The sequence below is a fragment of the Megalobrama amblycephala genome, linkage group LG14, assembly GCF_018812025.1.
Source record: "Megalobrama amblycephala isolate DHTTF-2021 linkage group LG14, ASM1881202v1, whole genome shotgun sequence".
Lineage (NCBI taxonomy): Eukaryota > Metazoa > Chordata > Actinopteri > Cypriniformes > Xenocyprididae > Megalobrama > Megalobrama amblycephala.
This window is the reverse complement of record NC_063057.1, coordinates 34,196,324-34,221,790: the sequence shown is the minus strand read 5'-3', so window position 1 is coordinate 34,221,790 and position 25,467 is coordinate 34,196,324. Positions and strand designations below refer to the sequence as shown.

The window sequence follows — 25,467 nt, the reverse complement described above, 5'->3', positions numbered from 1 at the left end:
ATGTAAATGCAATTGAAATCACAGTATTTTTTTTCTTCTACAGTAAAACAATCAATACTGTAAATACAACTAAAATCACAGTATTTAATTGTTTTTGATTTCACAGTGTATACATAAAATACTGTAAATGGAAGTACAGTACACTTACTGTAAAACATATTCACAGTAACTTACTGGCAACAATTAGCCAGTAAGTTACTGTAAATACAACTAAAATCACAGTATTTAATTGTTTTTGATTTCACAGTATATACATAAAATACTGTAAATGGAAGTACAGTACACTTACTGTAAAACATATTCACAGTAACTTACTGGCAACAATTAGCCAGTAAGTTACTGTAAATACAACTAAAATCACAGTATTTAATTGTTTTTGATTTCACAGTGTATACATAAAATACTGTAAATGGAAGTACAGTACCCTTACTGTAAAACATATTCACAGTAACTTACTGGCTAATTGTTGCCAGTAAGTTACTGTAAATTTTACGGTAAATTTTTGAGATTTACATGTTTCGAACCAGTCATGACAATGAGCCTCAAGTTCAGAAATGCAGCCCTCGTAATCTGCACTGGCCTTTTGGAGTTCCGTAACTCGCGAAGTAACTTCCCGCAGCGTCGCCAAAGCCTGAGACAGCGTAGATTCCAAAGAATCTTTCATTCATGGAGCCGTTCATTTATTTGATAGCCTCCATAATGTCAGCGAGGTTAACAGGGTCCGTGGGGCTAGCAACGGCCTGTGCATCGCATGACTGACGCCTTGTTCACCTAAATCCTCAGCTGATTTATCTCCTTTCTTTGATTTAGGCTTAGTCATAATGTCTGCGATCATTAAGGCTGACAATGAGCAAAAATTAACAGTAGAATATTGTTAAAAAATAAAGAATAATCGAGGGAAATGAAGCACACATAAAAAATACGTCTACTCCATGCGGTACTCGCTGGTGCCCCCGTGATAATTCAGCTTTAATATTACATTTAGTTTATTACAGAAGAGCATAATAAAGAAAAGTGCCTTTCAAACATAATGTGAAGTTATTACATTTTGCTTTATTACATTATGAGTTGCTCACATATTTATTGAAATGTGTCATTTAAAAACAATCTTCTCACAGATCCATCCTAATACTCCACTACATGGATAATCATTCCATCCTGCTGAAGAAGTCATAGCACAGTCTTCATCATTGTAATTATCAGGCTGTCCAGACCACCAGAACCTGAAAGAACAGATCAGCATTAGATGTTCAGTGCTGCTTTCTGTGTGATATGATACTGACTGTGAGATATGATCATTTATTAGAGAATAATCAGTTTAATTCAGTGATTTCTTACTCATAGGTCATGTTGGTGCCATCAACCCATTTCCATCTACCCTCCACATCACTGTCAGTCAGACCAATCCAGAAACCATAATAACTAACATGGATCATTCCAGATGCTATCATGTTCTTAACAACATGCTGTGAACGATAACACATTCATATCATAAATTGACAATAAACATTTCAGCAGACTGTCTCTCTCTTTGCAGCTAAACACCACAACACACACACAAGCCATGGTCTCACTTTTTATAGCTACGTATATTTACATTTACCAAAACAGAAAAAAAAAACTTTTTGGTACATTTGCATAGATGCTGAAATGTAAAATATTGACATATTGACAACATATCAGGCTAACATAAGTGTTTATTATTACATATTTACAGCTATAGAGACATCAAATATTTACTAATCTTTTATATCATATATATATTTGTATAGTTACATTTTTACCATTTTATAGACATATTTTAAATGCCTGAACCCTTACCCCACATGTCACCCCATGCAAACATATTCAAGTGGAAACATTGCATGCCAAATCAGTGACCAAGTATTTTATCTGATTTCTCTCCAAGTATTTATGATTTGACGTTTGCGGTCACTACTGAGGATGGAGACAATGGTTGTTAAATAAAGGCTTGAATTCAGGTCTACAATCATATGGATTCCAAAGATTTGGATTACAGCACACAAACAAAATGCTCTTTTGCTTTTTATGATCAATTTATGTTTTCTAGTTTGTACTGTATTTTGTGGTCATTTTTGGAGCCATAGCAATATGTTGAGAAAACTCCTTGTCCCATGTCAGACAAAAGAAATATTACACAAGTAATGCTTAAACAATTGCAGAAATGTTATTCATTTTAAGGTTTTTAAATATAGTCTTGTTTAACATTTTGCAATATTTTGAAACGAGTTGGCAGAATCACACAGAACAGAATGAAATGTTATCATTTCAAATCAAGTAAATGTGTCAACTGATTTAAAACAATCTCATTGATCATAAATAGAATAAAATCAACTGATTATTTCCATGAAATCAGTATTCATAAAAGTATTTGGAAAGTATCTGGAAAGTTATTTATTTGTACAAGCCCAAATCCAAAAAAGCTGGGACATTTTGTAAAAAAGTCATTTGTTAATTCTCTTTTAACTTTATTTAACTGACAAAAGTACAGAGAAAAGATTCCAGTGTTTTTCAGTGACCAACTTCATTGTATTTTGTAAATATAAACAAATTTTAATTTTGATGGCTGCTACACACTCCAAAAAAGTTATGACAGAGGGAAAATAAAAGTGAAAATCCAGGTTGAACTGTTTTAAAACAGTCCACAATTAACAGGTGAATAAGGGTATCATGTTTGGGTGTAAAAGAGCTTCTTAGTCATTGCAAGCAAAGATGGGTCATGGCTCACTATTTTGTGCCAAATGTCATGAGAGAAAAAACAATTCCAAAATCACATTTCTCAATGCAGGATTGCAAAGATTTTAGCTCTTCCAGCATCTACCATACATAATCAAATTGTTCAGTGAAAACACAGGAAATCTTTTCTTTGTACTTTTGCCAGTTAAATAAAATTGAAAGAGAAATCACAGATTCAATTTTATTCCATTTTTATAAAATGCCCCAACTTGTATGGATTTGGGGTTGTGCATAATTTTCAATTTAGATGCTGTCATGTCAACACTGAAAAAAAAAAATGACTTAAAATCCTCGTAACAATTTGGACTAACACATTTAAAGTAAATTTGACTTATACTGCTCTGCACAACTTACCTGTTATAATCAAGTAAAGTCTACTAACTATTGAACTTAACATTCATAAAGAAATTAAGCAAATATTACTTGATTATATTTAATTTATTTAATTTCACATATAGAATTAAGTAAAACTACTTAACTAAGTTAAGTAAATTTAACAAAATTAACTTTTGTAGGGCCTCGTTCGACAGGACTTACCAAATGACGTTATCAACAGGGAACATGACCAAATAAGGCTTAATTTAACTAAGGATTCATTCGCTGACCCCAGAATCCCCGGGGGCACTGGATAGCTCCTAATTCCAGCTAGTCAGCATTAAGAGAAGTGGTAACGTGACTTAAGAACAGAGAATATCTGTTCTGAGGCCTTCCTGATCACATTACATTTATAGACGCTCACAAAACCCTTTTGTATCAAACAGAACAGAACAGGAAACACTAATTAAACGGACCTGAAAAGAACAACGGATCCATAGAGACCTCCTCCTGATTAGGAGTCCGTTTTGACCCGGTCACTTGTGACTCTGGTCGCTGTTCAATGACTCTATGCTTACAGACTCAATCTTCAATCTCAAAAGGACAATTGTTGATCATTTAAAATATTAACTATATTCAGAATAACACGTTATGATGTGATTACTAACATGTTGGATTCGATGCATTATATGTTTGTATTCCCTTATGAATTTTCTTTCTCTGGTAATCATTGTTTTAATTAGGTCAGTCTAGTAATATGTGTGTAAGAAGTGTGTCATGTTTGAGCTCTAAATACAGAATTTATAATTCTCTGTAATTCTGTGTGAATGAAACATTGAAATTAGGTATCAGGAAGATATTAGGAAACGTTATAAAGTTGTTAATAAAACAGGAGAATGTTCCGCGGATATCACGCGATGTAATAGGTTGTTTGCACATGACGTCACAGCAGCAGCGCGAATGAGTCTGGAGGGCAGGGAGTGATGTTTCTATATAGGAATCCTATCAAAAACTCAAAATTCGCATGTTTTGCGTCGTTTATGGTTGCTCAAATCGATAAAATTGAGAACCCAGAAGGTGTTTATATAATTTACATAACTTATACCATTTTTTATAACTTATTTCATTTTTTAACTTTAAAAGTTGTCACCTTTTATAGCGTTTTGCGTCTGCTGATACTTAAATATGGATAGCTGCTTACCTTTTTGACTTGGTTAAATATTCACATTCTTCATGCTATCGTTTGTAGGGAGGAGAAGATATTTTATCCTATTTAATTATAATTTGGTATTTTCACTTTAAGTTTTGTAGAATTCTGTTCACAATGTTGATCTGGTTACCATGAGAACAGTGTTGCGCTGCTGCTTCAGCCATCATATGGTACAAAATGTCCAAATAAAATAAATGTGTTCAACAAGCTGACAGAAGTCGATCCATTTATTTGTTGGAAGCGTGTAAATGTAACTAGTTTTAATGTTGTTTTTGTAAATACCCAGCAAACATTCGGACGTCTATTGACCGTTGAAAAGACGTCCGTCCGACACGTCCCGTCATGGTTGAAAAATAGTTCCAAAATGAAAGTTGAACCGACGTCTTTGACGTCTTCTGGAAGTGAACTGCACGTCTTTTCTGCACGTCCATAGACGTCTAAATGCGTCGTCTTCTGGACGTCTAAGTGTGTCGTCTTCTGGACGTGTAAATGTGTCCTCTTCTGGACGTCTAAATGTGTCGTCTTCTGGACGTGCAAATGTGTTGCTGCATATTTTAAGTGTATATATAAGCCTTATTATAAAATAATCACACACCCATTGTGTAACATCGTGAAAGGCAATTAATTATGTCTTGAGGTTTAACTTGACAAAAGGTCATCACAAATAACACATTATTTGTAGACATAAGCAAAAAAGAAGCATGTTCTGATTTAGCACAATTTATTTTTTGGAACGGTTTCTGTTAACCAAATTAAAACAAGTACAAAATCCTGAATTATATAAAGGGATAGTTCTCCCAAAAATGAAAATTCTGTCATTTACTCACCCTCATGTTTCAAACCTCTATACCTTTCTATGTTCTGTTGATCACAAATATATTTGGAAGAATGTTTGTAACCAAGCAGATCTCACAACCCATTAACTACCATTATAGAAAAAAAATATATTATGATAGTTAAGGCGGCGAGATCTGCTTAGTTACATTCTTCCAAATATCTTTGTGATCAAACGAAATTAGAAAGTTATACAGGTTTGAAACATGAGGTTGAGAAAATGAACATTTTCATTTTTGGGTGAACTATCCCTCAAACACATTACAGTGGTTTGGCTCATTGTTTATATCCTCCACCCCCAGCTCTTCCTGGAGCGTGCTTGAGGTGTTCCCCCATTGCTGCATATACTCTTGATTGCATTACCCCATAAACTAAAAGTGTCTTCACAGATATACTATTAACTCCCATCAGTTTCTTTTCTTTGTTTTTGGAATATCCCCAGATTTGTTACTATCTTTTGTTAATGCATGTTTTTTGCAGCACAGTTTTTGCAATTATGGTGATCGGATATATATCTGTTTTACATGTATATGCATACATTCCATGTTCAACGAATAGACCAACATAAAACAGATTGAAATAATGACTAAAAATCAGTTATTTAAACAAGATAAATTAAATATATTTACTTTGTATAGCCTACAAATCATGTATTTCATAAAGAAAATTCTTTTTTTCCCCTGCTAGTCTTGCTTGACGAGACGTGTAAACGACGTCAGTGGACGTGTTTTCACAACCGTGACTAGACGTGTAAACGACGTCAGTGGACGTCTATTCACAACCTCTTAAAACCCTCTTAAAAACTACTTGGTGCACTTTAATTAGTTATTGCAGTATTAACCAAGGTGTAATCACAGCTTTTGTACATTGAACAAGGATTTCACAGAGGGTCATGATGGACGTGTAATGCACGTGTAAAAGACGTCACCTAGTGACGTCATCTCACAACCGATTTACAACAGGGTATATATTGAACTACACGCAGCTAAAAGTCAAAGTAACAATTATACATGCAACCCCCTTGAACTATAGACATGTACAAACATATCTGAATGCATTTTTAGGAAATGTTCTGTGTTACATATTTTTACCGATTTATGCCGTCCTACCGCGACTATTTTTGGCCGGGGACACGACGTCGCCATCGGACCAATGTTTGCTGGGTATTCACTTTCCCATATGACCACGGAGGAGAATCGGAGGGTTACATTCAGGACACAGACACGCTGTATTTTTGCATTTATTTCAACAAATGACAACCAAAATCAAACCCATAGAAGCTCGTGAACAGTTTTGAAGTGGCTGTGCACAAGTTTTAATCATTCACAAGCCGAGTGATCATACTCTAAAACAATGTTAATTATTACACAAAAACCAAATACAAAACTCAGCAAAGTATGTGATTATTTTGAGTGAAAGGCAGTGTGTTTATTTAGTGACATTATTACATTTCCTAGTCGTCTTCCCTCACCTTCTCAACCAAGGCGAAAATTTTATTACCGTCCATTTTTTTTCCACGAACGATATATCGTGAGTTCCTATTACAATTCTCGATTCAGCATAAATGACCTACAATGGCGACATTTTTCACAATCACAACAGAAAATCAAAATACTGCTCTAACTTCACTAGCAGAAAGGCAGCGCGATATAAACAAACCCAGACTAGAACTGAACATGGCGTGACGGCAGCTTCACATCCTCTATATCTGCCTCCTCAATGGCAGGAAAGTCTTTTAATTCAGCGGAAAAGTCGCTCCTCTTCATAACATAATGATCGCGTCCAACATATGTTGTGATTTTCTGTTTACCTTTCTAAACCAGCAAAGAAAGGACTTTTCCCCATCTCTTCCATTCTAATTTTCACTGCTTGCCCTCCACGGGAACTTCGCACGTCACCAGAACCACGTGACTGCAAACAACCTATCAATAGAGGGTATGCATCGACGTCACTTTCCCGCCGAAAGCGCGCTCCCTCAGCTGAACTGAGTGGCAAAAGAACCTGCTGCGTGACTGGATTTAATAGGGGAAACTGCGAAAACGCGAGTAAAACAAATGAATTACAATAAAGGTTGGAATTGAATGTGTTCCTTACAACTTGTCAAATAAACCTAATATCCATGGATATTGACATGCAGCCAGGATTCGTGTTTCCTGACATTTATATGTGCCTGATTTCGACGGTGGGGAGACACATAAAGCAAATTTGCCTGTGAATATTTTTTATATAACTACAATATAGGTAGGTTTAAATCCGCGTAATCACTTATATCAATGTTATATCATCATACTGTTCAGCCCTAAAACATATATAGTTTTATAGTATAGTTTTTGTCAGTGTTGTTTATTGAAAAACACCCAATTATGCAGAATATAAGATGGAAAATATTTAATTGATGAGTTGTCAACATAATATATAATAATACAATATATACGGTATGATTTTACCTCAAAATCCAACAATTTGACACAAAATGATAACTGCAAATCCATGTTTGTCTGCCTGGAGTCGAGATATTTCTGTGAATTGCAGTGATCCATTAGCTTTTTTCCCTGTTGCTTTCTGCAGTTTTTACACCTCAGGTTTTGTGTCAAACCTATTTGTACAGTCAATCACAAAGCTCTTTCCCATTTTGGATGTGTTTTGTGTGATTTTTGCGACATTTACGCTGAAAACCATTTGCCGCTCAAGGGGCTCGCACACCAGACGCGAAGCTCAGCGCCGCGCTGCGCCGCGCCGCGCCGCGATACGTCTTTCAAATTCGAACGCATTGTTTTATATTTTTTTCTGAGTCGTAGCTGGGCGCCGCGGACAGGCACCGAATGTCGCCGCCGGTGTGTGTACACTCATAGAAAACAATGCGTTTGAATTTTAAAGACGTGGCGAGGCGCTGAGCTTCGCGTCCGGTGTGCGAGCCCCTTCATTTTTTTTGCCACTCAGTGGGCGTGACCGCATTCACATTCGACATCACTTTCCCGCCGAAAGCGCGCTCCCTCAGTTGGACTGAGTGGCAAAAGAACCTGCTGCGTGACTGGATTTAATAGAGGAAACTGCGAAAACGCGAGTAAAAATAACGAATTACACTAAAGGTGGTGTTCCTTACAACTTGTCAAATAAACCTAATCCATGGATATTGACATGCAGCCAGGAGTCGTGTTTCCTGACATTTATATGTGCCTGATTTCGACGCCGGGGAAATACATAAAGCAAATCTGCCTGTAAATATTTGATATAACTACAAGGTAGGTTTAAATCTGCGTAATCACTTATATCAATGTTATATCGTCATATTGTCCAGCCCTAAAACACATATAGTTTTATAGTATAGCTTTTGTCAGTGTTATTTATTTAAAAACACCCAATTATGCAGAATATAAGATGGAAAATATTTAATTGATGAGTTGTCATATAACAATACAATATATACGGTATGATTTTACCTCAAAATCCAACATTTTGACACAAAATGATAACTGCAAATCCATGTTTCTCTGCTGGAGTCGAGTTGTTTGTGTGAATTGCAGTGATCCATTTGCTTTTTTTTCAGTAGCTTTCGGCAGTCTGTAAGTATACCTCAGGTTTTGTGTCAAAGCTATTTGTTTTGTCAATCACAAAGATCTTTCCCGTTTTGGATGTGTTTTGTGAGTTTTTCGCGACATTCACGCTGAAAACCAATGCTGCCGCTCAGTCTTTGTGCCACTTAGCGGGCGTGACCGGCAGTCGCAATGGTCGACGGTGACGTCACGTGCATACGCATACGGTAAAAAAATGTATTTTATCTGGCCAAAATATATTTTAAATATATGGTAAATATATGTTACAAACAGTGAAGTTCAATGAAATATATTTTTTGAAACTGAAAATATATTTTGTTTCAACCTTCAAATAAATATATTTAAACGTATTTCAGGGGCAAGAAAATATATTTATACATAAAAATATATTTCAGGGCGCAAGAAAATACATTTTCAATCTTACAGTTGACAATGCAAATGTGGGTGGAAGAAAGCCTTGCAATCAAAACTATCCATTATGTTAGAAGAATTTTAAACACTTACAGAAAAAATATGAATTTCCCCATATTTTCCACATTGACCACTTTGTTCACATATGATCTTCCCAATACAGAGTGATCATGGCACCTCAGAATAAAAATGTGTGTTTTAGTCTATTATTAATTAATTAATTTATTTATTTATTTAATTTATTGTCAGTAATATAGCGTTTAAATCTACATCAATTACAAATACATAGATGAATAAAATCGCTAGATGTACGATATTAACTGTGACGTAATTTGAATGGGAAACCACTAGCAGCGCTACTGCGCATGCGCGTCATTTTGATCTGTAACGATCGTCAGTCAACCGGGAGTTCTCGGAGTAAAAGGTAAGAGCTATAACTTTATTTTTAGTCGTCATTTTTCACATATGTAATGTTAATTGCTACTTTGAATGTATAATGTTTTGTTTTGTCATGTTTTTTTTTAACTTTATTTGTCAATTTAGTGCCCTGTTTGTTTCATTTGCTCACATGAGGAGACGCATTTGATATTTTCAGATTTCCGTTTTAACGTTAGTTGGTTTTTAATTTGGAAACTACTGAAAACTAACGTTACACACAAAAAACTGTTCAATATTTTTTAAAATTTCAGCTGTAGAGTGTTTGGGAGACCGTGCTGCCTGCTGTTGTCGATCGATGATGCTCACGTGATCCTGTCACTGATAGTGGAGCCTGTAACGTAAGTTTTTTTTTTTTTTTTTTTGCTAAATTTAAATTACGCACACGTTATTCGCTCGTTATTATAGTTAAGGCATATGCTGGTTTGGCATTAATGGCATTCATACGCCCAATTTTTCTACTAATATTATTATTATTAATATTAATACAGCCCAGCCCATACGGTAAAAAAATATATTTTCAAATATATTTTTAAATATATTTCAAAATATACAAAAATTGGCCAAAAAATATATTCGCTATAAATATATTTTCACATATAAATATATTTTCTAAAAATATATTTTTTGGCCATTTTTTGTATATTTTTAAAAAATATATTTTCAAATATATTTATATAAATATATTTTCCTAAAATGTATTTTTTGGCCATTTTTTGTATATTTTTTAAAAATATATTTTCAAAATATATTTTACAAAAGCATTTAAAAATATATTTTGCCCTACATATATTTCAACCCAAGAAAATACATTCACATGTCACATTTGAAAAACTTTTATTTGTTGTCTATAACACATGAACATTTGAATAATAATCAGCAAGGAACATACTTTACAATGTTCAAAAAATTACAATATTCAAACAAATATAACTTTTTTGCTTTCAAGAAGTCTCAGTTTCCCCATGTCAAATCCTCAAAGCCTCTTTGGACACATTTGGAAATCTCTTCTTGACTGTGAGACAAAAATCAGTTATTTTTTTAACTTAATGTTTCTAGTAAATGTTCCTTTCACTAAGTATTAACTTACCGTATATATGGCTGCCAGGGTTTCCTCATCAAGGGCACTTCTTCTCTGTCTCTACCACTGTACTCATACAAAAGACAAAACACAATAACTGAACATCAGTACAGGTACAGAGAGCATGCACTTTGTCCTCTAACTAGTTTTGGATTTCCTGATATTTTTGTTTACATTGGAACTAAAACAATTACAGGTATACTGGATTTTAAAGATATTTAATGGGACTATTTTTAGACAGTACAGTAAAGAAACTGATGATTGAGGAGAGGTTGAATTAGCCTTTCTTTACACTTCTGCATTGCATTTTCACTTTTACAAATGAAGGGATAGTGGAATATCACAAAGTCACTCAGTTAAGCTAACTTAACAAAGGGATACTTACCCTCATGCTGTTCCAGTTGATTATGACATTCTCTTTTTCTTTGGAATACAAACAGAGATATTTAGAAAAATAATCCATCTCTGTGTGTTCACGCAAGAAGGTCAAAAACCAAAGTGAACATGACGGTAATCCACATGACCTCAGTTGATTAATCAACTTCTTCTGAAGTGAAACAATAGGTGTGTTTTTGGAAAATACTGTTATGTTAAATTTGTTACATTACAGATTTGCCAACTGTCCAATATGGGCTCAAAGTCAAGATGTTGTAATTTGTGATGTGTTTTAAAGCTTGAGGAATCATTTGGATGTACAGACTTTAAAATATTAGTATTTTTCTAACACACACCTAGTGTTTCACTTCAACTAGGGTCATGTTGACTATTTCATGTTTATTACTGTGAAGCTGTTTTGTATAAAGTGCCACAGAAATGAAGATGACTTGACTATGAACATTATCCTGTACCTGTGACTTGTGGTTCTCCAGCACAATCGTTGGGCTGATGGGGCGGACAGCAAGTGGACAAGCGTCTTGACAGATGGGTTTTGACCCGCACCTGTTCCAGACAGAAACAGATATTAACACAAGTGCAGAGAACATATCAATTCATAAATTACACCAATAATAATAATATAATTTGCTTAACAGTGCTTAATTAAAAAAAAAAAAAAAAAATCTACTTCTTAAAGTGTCTCATCATTCTCACCTGGTTGCTGTTGCACAAACCGTCTCTGCTTCTGCTACTGAAAATAAAAAGTATATTTTTTTACAGTAATGAATGACACATGTAAACCTGTAGGTCATGACAAATAAGCATCTTTTGTTACAAGCAACTTACTGAATCACTGGCTCAACTGGATAATCGAAAACAGCTTGTCATTCAGCAGAAAGTGAATAAAAATTATATTATAGTAAGGCTATATTAATAATGATAATAATAATAGTAGAAAAATTGAGCGTACGAAATGCCATTAATGCCAAACCAGCATATGCCTGAACTTTAATAACGAGCAAATAACGTGTGCCTAATTAACAAGTTTAGTAAAACATTAAATTTAGCAACAACAACAAAAAAAAAACTTACATTACAGGCTCCACTATCAGTGACAGGAGCATCATCGACAACAGCAGGCAGCACGGTCTCCCAAACACTCTACAGCTGAAATTTAAAAAAAAATATTAAACATTTTTTGTGTGTAACGTTAGTTTTCACTAGTGTCCAAATTAAAAACAACTAACTTTAAAACGGAAATCTGAAAATATCAAATGCGTCTCATGTGAGCAAATAAACAAACGGGGCATTAATTTGACAAATAAAGTTAAAAAAAAAACCTTGACAAAACATTATACATTCAAAGTAGCAATGAACATTACATATGTGAAAAATGACGACTAAAAATAAAGTTATAACGTTAGCTCTTACCTTTTACTCCGAGAACTCCCGGTTGACTGACGACCGTTACAGTTCAAAATGACGCGCATGCGCAGTACTCCAAAAGTCCGTGAGCGCTGCTAGTGGTTTCCCATTCAAATTACGTCACAGTTAACATCGTACATCTAGCGATTTTATTAATCAATTTATTTGTATTTGACGCAGATCTAAACGCTATATTACACTGACAATAAATTACAATTAAATAAATAAATAAATGAATTAATTAATAAGTAATAGACTAAAACACACATTTGTGAGGTGCCATGATCACTATTACACAGATCTGTATTTTTTGGGAAGATATGTGAACAAAGTGTCAATGTGGAAAATATGTGGAAATTCATGTTTTTCTGTAAGTGTTTAAAATTCTTCAAACATAATGGATAGTTTTGTTCGCAAGGCTTTCTTCCACGCACATTTGCATTGTCGACTGTAAGATTGGAAATGTATTTTCTTGCGCCCTGAAATATATTTTTTATATATAAATATATTTTTCCTGCCCCTGAAATACATGTTTAAATATATTTTAAGTATATGAAGGTTGAAACAAAATATATTTTCAGTTTCAAAAATATATTTCATTGAACTTCACTGTTTGTAACATATATTTACCATATATTTAAAATATATTTTGGCCAGATAAAATATATTTTTTTACCGTATGGGAGGTTACTATAGTATAATTTTTATTCACTTTCTGCTGAACGACAAACTGTTTTCAATGAACCAGTTGAGCCAGTGATTCAATAACAAAAGATGCTTATTTGTCATGACCTACAGGTTTACATGTGTCATTCATTACTGTAAAAAATCTACTTTTTATTTTCAGTAGCAGAAGCAGAGATGGTTTGTGCAACAGCAACAAGGTGAGAATGATCATGAGACAGTTTAAGAAGTAGAATAATATTTTTAAATTAAGCACTGTTAAGCAAATTATATTATTTTATTGTGTAATTTATGAATTGATATGTTCTCTGCACTTGTGTTAATATCTCTTTCTGTCTGGAACAGGTGCGGGTCAAAACCCATCTGTCAAGACGCTTGTCCACTTGCTGTCCACCCCACCAGCCCAACGATTGTGATGGAGAGCCTCTGACCACAAATCATAGGTACAGGATAATGTTCATAGTCAAGTCATCTTCATTTCTGTAGCATTTTATACAAAACAGCTTCACAGTAATAAACATGAAATTAACAGAATTCAAAATTTAACAGTTGAATTTAAATATAAAGACCAAACTACAGTTTTTTTTTTTTTTTTTTTTTTTTTTTTTTTTTTTGCTAAGAAAAATAAAGTTGTTGTTTCTGATAATACTAAAAAAGGGATACTCCACCCAAAAATGAAAATACTCTCAGAATATGACTTTCTTTCAAATGATGATTTTTGGAAAATAATCCATCTCTGCGAGTGCAAGTGTAATGCTGCGTTCACACCAGACGCGACTTGCGCGAATAAATCGCGCTATTTCGCGCGTAGTTGGAGGCTTGAACATTTTGAGTTTACTCGCTTCATTGCGCGTGAAAATCCCTTCACAACAGACGCGAATTCGCGTCATGAGAGGGGCTCTCCCGCTCCTTTATGTGTCCCAGACTCTCCCACTGCTTTCTGCACACTTCCTCTGAATAAACACAACTTGTCAGTGGGGAAATAATTGTAAATTACAGCGAATAAGCTCAATTGGTCGTCTTTAGTTGGCTTGTAGTCTTAATATGTATCTACCCAGCCAGCAATGACATGTGGGGCCCAGATGAGGGCTTCATGGGCGGCAAATGTGGGCCCCATTATGGGCTTGCACCCGGGATCCACATTGGGGCAAGCCGTGGAAGCCCAGACGTACTAAAAGTGGGACCTGTAAGGGTACTGCATGGGTCTTAATTGGGCAATTCATGTCAGACCCATTTGGGCCCCACCTGCCCAAAGGGGTCCAAAGTGGGCTTTGCAACATGGCTACACAGATGGGCTTTAAATGGGATCTGTAAGAGTCTTATGTGGGTCCTAACTGGGCAATTCATGCCAAACCCATTTGGGCCCCACCTGCCCAAAGGGGTTTAAAGTGGGTTTGCAACCGGGATCCACATGGGGGCCAGCCGTGGATGCCCAGGTGGGTTTTAAGTGGGATCTGTAAGGGTCTTATGTGGGTCTTAACCGGGCAATTCATGACAGACCCATTTGGGCCCCACCTGCCTAAAGGGGTTTAAAGTGGGCTTGCACTCGGGATTCACATGGGGGCCAGCCATGGATGCCCAGGTGGGTTTTAAGTGGGATCTGTAAGGGTCTTATGTGGGTCTTAACCGGGCAATTTGTGTCAGACCCATTTGGGCCCCACCTGCCTAAAGGGGTTTAAAGTGGGCTTGCACCAGGATTCAACCGTGAATGCCCATATGGGCTTAAAGTGGGCTCTGTAAGGATCTTATGTTGGTCCTAACTGGGCAATTCATGCAAGGTAAGCCCAACCATTAATTTAAGGAAACAATCTAAGAAAAATTAAAAACGAAGAATGAATGTAAGTACAAGATAAATACAAGACACTTGATGCTTTGAACTGCAAGAAATATATTAAATTGAACAACAAAAATTATCTTTAAAAAACAATGTCACAACATACGGTAAACTAAAAAATATATTTTAAAAAAATCTCTGAAAAAAACCCTCCAAAAATACAATACAAAATACACTCATTATATAATACATTGAACAACAAACATAATCTTTAACAATTTAAATTAAAGCCTTATCCCAGGAACATCACGGTTGATGCTCATGATGCCAAACCACTCAGATGTTCCTGGGAGTCATAAGGCTGATATTAATTCAGCTCCATCAAATTGGCTGTGCTTGTTTTACTTTCATATACTTAAAATGTAGGTAATTATATTATTATTATACAATTATCATTTATTTAGTTCCTTTGTCAGAATATTTTAAGAGTTTTAATAATTCTTATATTTTTATAATAAGATATCTGCAGCTATATTTGCTCTTTGGGTTATGCAAGCAAACAAAATTCAACCTTAGTCAATATTTATCCTTCATTTTGTATTAGCTGCTAGTGCAGTTGTAACTGCAACACGACAACTAACGATAGAAGCCAGCAAGATGCACAGGGAGACCAGGGAGACCGACATTATGATGTTTACAAGCCCAAAACATTTGAGACTGTTTGCTTACACATTTAGTTTGATTTGATTTGTTCCAATTTATTCTTAGAGCAAAAGGTGGGGACAGTGCAATATGTTGAAGTATGTGTTATGCAATATGTGCAATATGTTTTTATGTTTAAAGCATGAGGAAGGGTTCGGGATGGAACCAAACTCTGAATCTGATATTGACTCAGATGAATTTGAAGTGAAATAATGATGAATATATTTTATATCATATCACCGTTATTGAATAAAAGTATATTGTGATATATTGATACTGAATTATTGTCCAGCCCTATAGCTAAACCAAACCCGCTGTTTTTCCTTTTGGTTAGATTCTACATCAGATTAAACAGCACAAACCAAAAATACAGACTACTGTACAATCTGCAGTGTTATTTTTATGGCAACATAATATTTCAACTTACCTTAATTTTATGGAAATTCGGCGTTGGTCGGAAGAAATATGCACTTCACCTCCAAGTCACAGCCAGCTTGCTTTCCGATTCCGAATGGACTGTTAACGTTTTGAGTGCGAAACACGGCCTTTGCATACAGGCCCCAGAGATGTCCGAACTGGCTGACCAAATAACAATTTAATACAGTAAAATTCGTAAATTAAAGGATATGTGAGAGAATTAACAAACGACTTAACTGCTTCGCTGGCTTCATTATGAATGAGCCTAATTAGGTGTTGTTGTGCATAACAGGCAGTGGTGGAGAGTACTGAAAATCTGTAGTCAAGTACAATTAAGTGCATTGCTAAAATATTACTCAATTACGAGTAAAAGTACCGGTGTTAGAGAAATACTCAAGTAAAAGTACAGCTTGTAAAAAAAAAAAAAAAAAAATAATTAAAAAATAAAAAATTAAAAAGAAAATATTCAGAGTATTAGTTACTTTTAACCACTGATGTCACCGTCACTTCTCCAGACTAGGGCTGGAAATTGTGTGTTTTTCTTTACCAGAAGTTAACATGCCAACAATCTATTAATCATTAATAATTGATAAGATGCAAAACAAGTGTTTTTCCCTCATTTTGTTCTCATTTAAGTTTTTATTTCCTTATTAAGCAAATGTCTCCGGCAGACAAAAAACTAAATTACATGAGGAGCCATGACTATTGATTAAATATCCATGAATACATTTTTAACTGGTTAAATTCTTCATTCAGAATCAATGAAAGATCAATCATTAACGTCCTTTTTTTGTTTTGTTTTGTTTTCCGTCCTCATGACCCGGTTTTCATCGGCTTGTTTGCTATCAAATCACCTTACTGGCTACAAAAATGCAGATAAAAGGTTTGGATATGAATTAAAATTGTACTCAGTACTCAACTATGATTTTAAAAGTAACTTAGTAGATTACATGGATTAATGAATATTACAAGTAAAAGTACAGGCTTGAAAATCTACTCATAAAAGTACAAGTACCCCAAAAAACTACTTAATTACAGTAATCTGAGTATTTGTAATTAATGACTTCCACCTCTGATACCAGAAACCACTCCCCAAGCGGGTCTTGAATCTGGGTATCCGGCGTGGTAGATGGATGTGCAAACTGACCAAAAGCCAATTGGGTAGCAAAATGGGTCCTATGAGGCATCAGGGAGGGATTTACCCAACATTCTACAGGCAACTATATGTTATAAGCAACTTATGTTAAGTTAGCAAAATATTCATACAATATAAATATTGTAAATATTCAAATGCCAGCAGTAGCAATGCTGTCTCCTTTACACTTATACCCATAAATCTGTCCCAATCTGGGTCACTGCACCAATGAAAGTGTTTATGTGAATGCTCCATGCACTGTCGGAAGGCTTTCTGCAGCTTTATTCTTTTACTTAAATTGAAAGGGCCTCTGTCCTTACAGGCCTACTTCTTTAACTACCTCAGCCCCTCCCTTTACCGTCTTAAACCATAAACCATGTATATGTCAATGCATCCTGAAGATCTTCTATTTTATTTTATTTTTGATGCTTGTTTGTAGATGAGCATTACATAATATTGCTGGACCTGAACCAATCACCCAAACCCATGACCACTTGGCCCATAAATATGCCATTCAAGACCCATATATGTGTTCCCAGATCAAACCCATGCCCACTTGGCCCATAAATATGTCATGCAAGACCCATATATGTTTTCCCAGTTCAAACCCATGCCCACTTGGCCCATAAAAATTCTATTCAGGACCCATATGTGCATTCCCAGTTCAAACCCATGCCCACTTGACCCATAAATATGCCATTCAAGACCCATATATGTATTCCCAGTTCAAACCCATGCCCACTTGGCCCATAAAAGTTCTATGCAGGACCCATATGTGCATTCCCAGTTCAAACCCATGTCCACTTGGCCCATAAATATGCCATTCAAGACCCATATATGTGTTCCCAGATCAAACCCATGCCCACTTGGCCCATAAATATGTCATGTAAGACCCATATATGTGTTCCCAGTTCAAACCCATGCCCACTTGGCCCATAAAAATTCTATGCAGGACCCATATGTGCATTCCCAGTTCAAACCCATGTCCACTTGGCCCATAAATATGCCATTCAAGACCCATATATGTGTTCCCAGTTCAAACCCATGCCCACTTGGCCCATAAAAATTCTATGCAGGACCATGTAATCAGCTCATATGGGCTTCCTATGTGGGACTCGTACTACAAAACCTACATGGGACCCGCTGATTTCACCCAGCCAAAGCCCATGCCCACACAGTACCCATGGAACCCGTAGTTAACCCATCTGGGCCCCACGTGTCATTGCTGGCTGGGACCATATCTACTTAATAGAAGTTATGCTGCACCTGAACACAGAGACTTCAATACTTGGTAAACAATAAACAATGACGGTAACATTCGATGGATCGTTTCTGAGTATTAATGTCATTTTAAGTAGAAAATGAAAGCCAGATGTAGCAAAATCACAAGTTACTAATCCAAACAACAAAAGCAATGATAAAATAGTGTAAATACAGCTAGAAAACAGCGAAAAATAAACCTTAATAATTATTCATATCCCAGTGCATGAAGGGAACACCAGTATCAGAAAAGTTGAGTAGATTTTACTTTATATCACTGATATTTACGCTTTAATTTCTGTACTAATATAGAATTTAGCTATTTCATGTAGAAATTACATTTGCTTTTTTTCTGTTGTATTTACTTCACCACAGAATCATTTTTATCAGTGTATGCAGATTCAAACATGCTACACTTTTAGATTAAAATTTACTTAATATTTCTAGGTTAATGTGCAGTGACTATAACACGTGTAAATATTAAGAGCAAATACATAATAAGAGTTACTTTCTCCACCTAGTTAATTTATTACATGAATTAAATGTGTATATATTTCAACTATATATTTCAAACTCTAGTTCTCATTCAATTTTAATTTTACTAAGTAAAAATTATAATGGTTAATTTAATATATATTACTATACCAAAAAGTTTTTTTCAGTGAATATTTTACATTTTATTGTCTCTGTAGAGGAAACATAGGAAATGTGTATGTGATAGGGCCACACTTTATGATTTTATATTTTATATATATACACACACACACACACACACACACACACGTGCACACACACACTCATGAGATTACTTTGCACACTCACACACTATTTTTCACTCACTTGTTCCTTTCTGTTGTTTACGATGATCAGATCTGCTCCTCTCTCTGTACAGTATCTTCTGCTTTCAATCCAGTTCTTCTTCTCAGAGGAAATGAAGTAAAGACTGGATTGATTGTAAATCCATCCGTCTGTTAACACAACCAGTTTAACTATTAGCTCATTATTCCTAACTACACTTCATCTTATATCTTATAAAGAAACATAGGCTCATAGATTATGTATTGTGTCTGTTACACAGCAAATGGCTACACATACTAAATAAGCTTGTTCTACTTACCACTCAGGAGTTCAATTATTAGCTGGATTCTCTCTTCTGTTTGGTTGGTAATCTTGGTCAGAAGCTGGTCTTTCTCTTCTCTGATGCTGGTAATCTTGGATAGTTGCTGATCATTTTCCTCTGTGAGGTTGGCAATCTTGGTCAGAAGATGGTCTCTCTCTTCTGTGATGCTGGTAATCTTGGATAGTTGCTGATCATTTTCCTCTGTGAGGTTAGTAATCTTGGTCAGAAGCTGGTCTCTCTCTTCTGTGATGCTGGTAATCTTGGTCAGAAGCTGGTCTTTCTCTTCTGTGATGCTGGTAATCTTAGATAGTTGCTGTTCATTTTCCTCTGTGAGGTTGGCAATCTTGGTCAGAAGCTGGTCTTTCTCTTCTGTGATGCTGCTAATCTTGGTCAGAAGCTGGTCTTTCTCTTCTGTGATGCTGCTAATCTTGGTCAGAAGCTGGTCTTTCTCTTCTGTGATGCTGCTAATCTTGGTCAGAAGCTGGTCTTTCTCTTCTGTGATGCTGCTAATCTTGGATAGTTGCTGATCATTTTCCTCTGTGAGGTTAGTAATCTTGGTCAGAAGATGGTCTCTCTCTTCTGTGATGCTGGTAATCTTGGATAGTTGCTGATCATTTTCCTCTGTGAGGTTAGTAATCTTGGTCAGAAGCTGGTCTCTCTCTTCTGTGATGCTGGTAATCTTGGTCAGAAGCTGATCTTTCTCTTTTGTGATATTGGTAAACTTGAACAGAACATGGTCTTTCTCTTCTGTGAAGTTGGTAATCTTGATTAGTAGCTGGTCTCTCTCTTGAATGAGCTGCTTTCTCTCTTGAGTGAACATGACACACCGCACTATGGCTGCAGTCAGCAGAAGAACACACAGCAGCACCAAACACACTGCAGCTGCTCTGGAGCATCTAATCCTCACACAACCACTTCCTGAAAATAAAAGATATGATTTGAATTTCTTCATTAGCTTTTTTTAGCACAATTGCATACCTTATTTAAAAACTTTACTTTTTAAAAGTACTGCTTGTGCCTTCAAATATGTATGTATAGATTTGTGCTATTATTATTCTTGAGTAAAGTATTAATGATTAAACTCCTTACCTGTAAGTTCAGGTGGCTGTAGTCTCGTTGTTCTCGAGTGTCCTGTGTCTTCTGTGATTTCACCTCTTATAGCATCAGCATTTTCATAGATATTGTCCGTCGTCATTTGTCTCGCTCCTCTGTCCATTTTCTGACTCATGCTTTTATTTACGTTCAGAAAGTTCCAGTGAAGATGAGAGTTTTCTAAAATAATCTTTATTTTATTTTAGTTACCAATTAATACTAGCAGCTCTGAGGTGGACCTTATTATATTCCTGATATCTGTCCTGGTGTGTTGAAAAGTTTTAAGTATTTATATGTACAGGAAGTTCAGCTCACCACAGAATGTCACACAGGGCCACACAGGGGTACTGAAAGAAGTTTAATGATCTGGAACCTGTTTGATTATTCAAAACATTATGGCCAAACTTTCCAAAACTGATATTTCTGGAAGGTTAAAAATTACTTTGGCCCCCAAATTTTCTACTGAAAGCCACATCATTATTAAAAAGTGAGTTGTAATGGAAGACATAGCTTCAATACAGTAAGGAGAGGAGCCAGAATCTGTTTCAACAGTCCTGAACACGAAGCTCTCCTAGGATGCTGATCTCCTGGAGCACCAAAATCTGGCACACAAGAATGAGGCCCAGAAATAGGTACAGAAGGTCCTTAATCAGGGCCCATATATATATATATATATATATATATATATATATATATATATATATATATATATATACGCTCAGAGTAAAATTTTAGTCTTAAGTGTGTCAAAATTCTAAGAATGATGTAATTTTACTCTTATTCCTATACTTAAGGATAAGTGTGATTCATAAAGTTTCCTAAGAGTCAAGACTAGGTCTCAGCTCCTAAATTATTTAGGAGAGCTGGAGAGGTGTCTTAACCTAGTCAGGAGTAACAAGATGGCAGCAAAGAAGAGGAGACACACGCTCTCCAATAAAGATATGAAGTAGAGTTATGATGACAAGGAGTTGATAAAATGATATAAACTTGATTGTGAATTCTTTTTGTAACTGACCTAATAAGAAATGTAATGTCTTAAATGTAATACACTTATTAAATATTAAACAATAATTAATATGTTTAATGCATTTTAATACATTTAATGACTTTGAATAAACTTTTAATAACTTTAAATGTAAAAACTTCTCCCACTCTACAGATCAATGCTCTGACTGTAGAAATGAAATAGTAATTCCCTTTTTTGGTATCTGTAAAAATGCAGCAGTGCACCGGTGATGACTTAAACCCATCAGTCCACAGTAAACAGGCTCTTAAATAGTACTATTGCTAAACTTACCACAATTGATGTGGAAAGTTTTTTTTTTTTTTTTTTTAAATAACTACAATTTTGCTTAAACCATCAAAATATAAGGAAAATATTTTTATTTAATATATTATTTAAATGTTTTCAAATATGAGGTAATAATAAAACACTAATGTCAGGGGTTGCTTGTAGCTGATATATACAATATAATATATAGCTGATATATACAATATAAGTCTTTACTAGAGAAATCCAACAGTAACAGGCAGAACCGCAACACAACTCACGAAAGACGAGACCAGACAATGAACATAGGGAAAACAGGAACTTATACACAGAGCAATTAACCAAAATGACAAACAGCTGTGATGATGTAGTTTGTGTCCATGGTGACAGATGATGGCTGGAAAACAGAACAAAAGAGATCATGTGACATATGACAACAAAAACAAACAGAACATGACTGAGTCCGTAGCTGTGTCCCAATTCAGGGGCCGCGCACTTCGAAGTGCATGAAAGGTGTGGGGTTTGGAGTGGAGGGTTGCCAGGTCTGCGTAACAAAACCATCCCAAAAGTAGCGTAATCACAGCACAAGTGTAAAAGTATCCCAATCCCAGACATGGCAACAATGAGCTGAGTATCGTTACATGACCAGCGGCTGTGTGACAGACAGACCCTGCGTCTCAATCAGCTCCCTAGCTCCCTAGGTCGTGAATCAGTATATGAAAGTGAATGTGGCTGATACCCTGATCAGTGCCCTGACTACTGAACTAGGGAGCTGATTGAGACACACAGAGAGACAGTTGATGTTATGTGTGCATTTTAAAGTTTTATGACTTTCTATTGGGTTTTGACATGCTTCAATGCCGGCGACGACGGGACACCAGACCAAAAGTGGTTAAACTAGTTTTATATCATTAGCAACTAGTTAACCTTGTTTGTTTTTTTATGTTAAATTATGTTAAATTTATGTTAACTGTGAAAATATATACATTCATATTTATACATTTACTCTGTATTTAAGTGTGAATTTAAAGTACAGTACTTTAGGATTTTATTCAACTGCACTCCATCTCAGTTGTTGTTTATGATGTTCAACCTAAGTTCTGTTGTAAAGGTACTTTATGTAATGTATAGAACAATGTATTTTAATGTAAAAATATTTAATTTACATGATGAAAAAATTATTGTATATGTTGTATATGTATAATGTTTCATGTAAAGTTGCATAAAAGAAATAAACAATGAACAGAACAATTATTTTATTTACAGGTCTACATGAACATGCGTAAAAATAAATAAATTATCGAACAGAAATTATAGTAACAGAAATTACTCTGGCTCATTTACAAATAAATTACTTTACAAATATAATGTATACAACTTATGCATTTCATTTTTAACTTACATCACAAAAATAAGCTGTACAGAAATTAGGCTGTTTCATTGACAAAGTGACATTTAAATAATATTGATATCGACACATTTTATGCACTGTATTCTGATCTTGAGAAAAGTGGGGGGAAAGCGGACTTTGAAGTGTGATTCACCGCGGCGCGAGGAGGGATGACGTAATTCGAGAGCGACTTCAAGTGCACCCTCTCTGTTTCCCAGTGGAATGAAGCGCCGATTTCAAGACACTTCGCGGTCTACACTATCCCACAATTCATTGCGCGCCAGTGACGACTGGAGTTCTGTGTGAATTCACATAAATGTAAGCAATGCCCTGTGTTCACCAATATCTAAATCTGTAATATCTGTTTTTCATAAATACAGTATTTGTCTCTGAGATGGAGTGCAGTTGAATAAAATCCTAAAGTACTGTACTTTTAAATTCAGACTTAAATACAGAATAAATGTATAAATATGAATGTATATATTTTCACAGTTAACATAAATTTAACATAATTTAACATAAAAAAACAAACAAGGTTAACTATTGCTAACGATATAAAACTAACATTACATAGTTTAACCATACATATTTTGGTCCAGTGTCCCGTTGTCGCCGGCATTGAAGCATGTCAAAACCCAATGAAAGTCATAAACTTTAAAATGCACACATAACGTCAACTGTCAGCTGTCTGTCACACAGCTGCTAGTCATGTAACGATGCTCAGCTCATTGTTGCCATGTCTGGGATTGGGATACTTTTACACTTGTGCTGTGATTACACTACTTTTGGGATGGTTTTGTTACGCAGACCTGGCAACCCTCCACTCCAAAACCCCACCCCTTTCATGCACTTTGAAGTGCGCGGCCCCTGAATTGGGACACAGCTCGTGACATTACGCCCCCTCCGGGTAGGCGCGACCTCGTGCCGTAACAAAAACAGAAACACCCACAGAGGGAGGGAGGGTGTTGGGAGACGAGGAAGTGGCGGAAGGCTGGATAGAAGGGGAGGTGACGGGATGGCAACAGCCGGCAGAACGGATCGTGGAGAAGAATGGTGGTGGTTCTGGAGGCGGATGGCCAACCTGGAGGGGGCGGAAGATAAAAGTCCAGGGTGGTGCAGGTGGCGTGATCCAAAGGGTGGCCTTGAACAGGGATGGGCTAATGGTACCCCAGTGCACAACCAGGACAGCGCTCCACGGCGGCGGCGCTGGAGGGAGGAGCCATGGTGGAAGGCAGCTGGATGACGTCATGGCGATGGCAGAAGGCGATGTCGACGTGGGATGTGGAGCCCACCGCGTAGCCAGAGAGACGATGATGTGACGGGACACTGATGACCTCGACAGAGCCGCAGCGACGACCCCCCCGAGGTGGAAGCAGGGATCCGGAGGGCTGAGGTTGAGCTGGAGCGATCAAGGGTGAACAATGAACCGTTCATTGACTTTCCAACTGACAAACAAACCATATGGCAAAAGAAAGCCACTTTTATGTCGATAAAGGGCTTCCCTGGAGTTGGAGTCGTTGATGAACTCGTGTTCACATCATTGCTGCAATTGTAAATGATGAGACATAGATCCACACCATCAATACTAATTTGTGACAATTTTGCACAATGCAAAGCTATTTTTAAAAATAAATTAAAATATTAAAATGTTTCAGTGTCTTTTTCAATGATTTAAAAAAAAACATTAAATTATTGGTGTTGTGCTGCTGTGACTTCACCCTTGCATGCTTGCTATTGGCTGATTCAGAGGTTGAGGGTGGCCATTTTGAGTTTACATCATTTTAGTCCTTAGTTCAGCACTTAAGAATTAGTCTTAGACTTTATTAAAAGTTGCTTTTAGCTTCTTTAAAAAAGTATCCTACTCTTAGAAAAGTCCTACACTTTACTAAGAATTTTTTCACACTTAAGTCAAAACTTAAGACTATTCTTCAGAGCATTTCTGAGAAGTTTTATACATACGGGCCCTGAGCACAGTGTGTTACTGAGGTCTCTTTAAAAGTTTAAAGTCCATTAAGGAGACAAATGTGAGCGATCCAGTGTCTCTAGCTCTGGAGAAAAGTCTGAGCACAGTGTATGATGTTATTGAGATCTCTTCTAAAACTTTAGTGAAGACAAGTGTTAAACCATTGGAGTCTTTAGCTTAGGAGAAAAATCTGAGCACAGTGTGCAATGTTACTAAAAAATCCAGACAAATGTGAGAGCTCCAGTGTCTTTTGTTTAGGAGAA

General features: G+C 35.9%; 1 protein-coding gene across 1 annotated transcript; it reads right to left on the bottom strand.

Moving 5' to 3' along the window:
* Nucleotides 1-1,077: 1,077 nt before the first annotated feature.
* On the bottom strand, nt 1,078-20,684 carry LOC125244440 (C-type lectin domain family 4 member M-like). Its single transcript, XM_048154524.1, has 7 exons — nt 20,579-20,684; nt 19,487-20,407; nt 19,210-19,379; nt 11,446-11,536; nt 10,983-11,020; nt 1,339-1,478; nt 1,078-1,223 (listed from the first exon to the last, which is right to left on the bottom strand). The coding sequence occupies exons 1-7, from the start codon at nt 20,682-20,684 to the stop codon at nt 1,094-1,096; spliced, it is 1,596 nt and encodes a 531-aa protein (XP_048010481.1). The 3' UTR covers nt 1,078-1,093.
* Between the last annotated feature and the right edge of the window lie 4,783 nt (nt 20,685-25,467).

Excerpts from the sequence above, each read along its gene's own strand:
- LOC125244440 (XM_048154524.1), bottom strand. The coding sequence starts at position 20,684 with ATGACGACGGACAATATCTATGAAAATGCTGATGCTATAAGAGGTGAA. Across the intron at positions 19,380-19,486 it reads AATAATTGAACTCCTGAGTG|TTAGGAATAATGAGCTAATA; the intron begins GTAAGTAGAACA and ends GATGAAGTGTAG. Across the intron at positions 11,021-11,445 it reads TGGAGAACCACAAGTCACAG|AAAAAGAGAATGTCATAATC; the intron begins GTACAGGATAAT and ends TGTATTCCAAAG.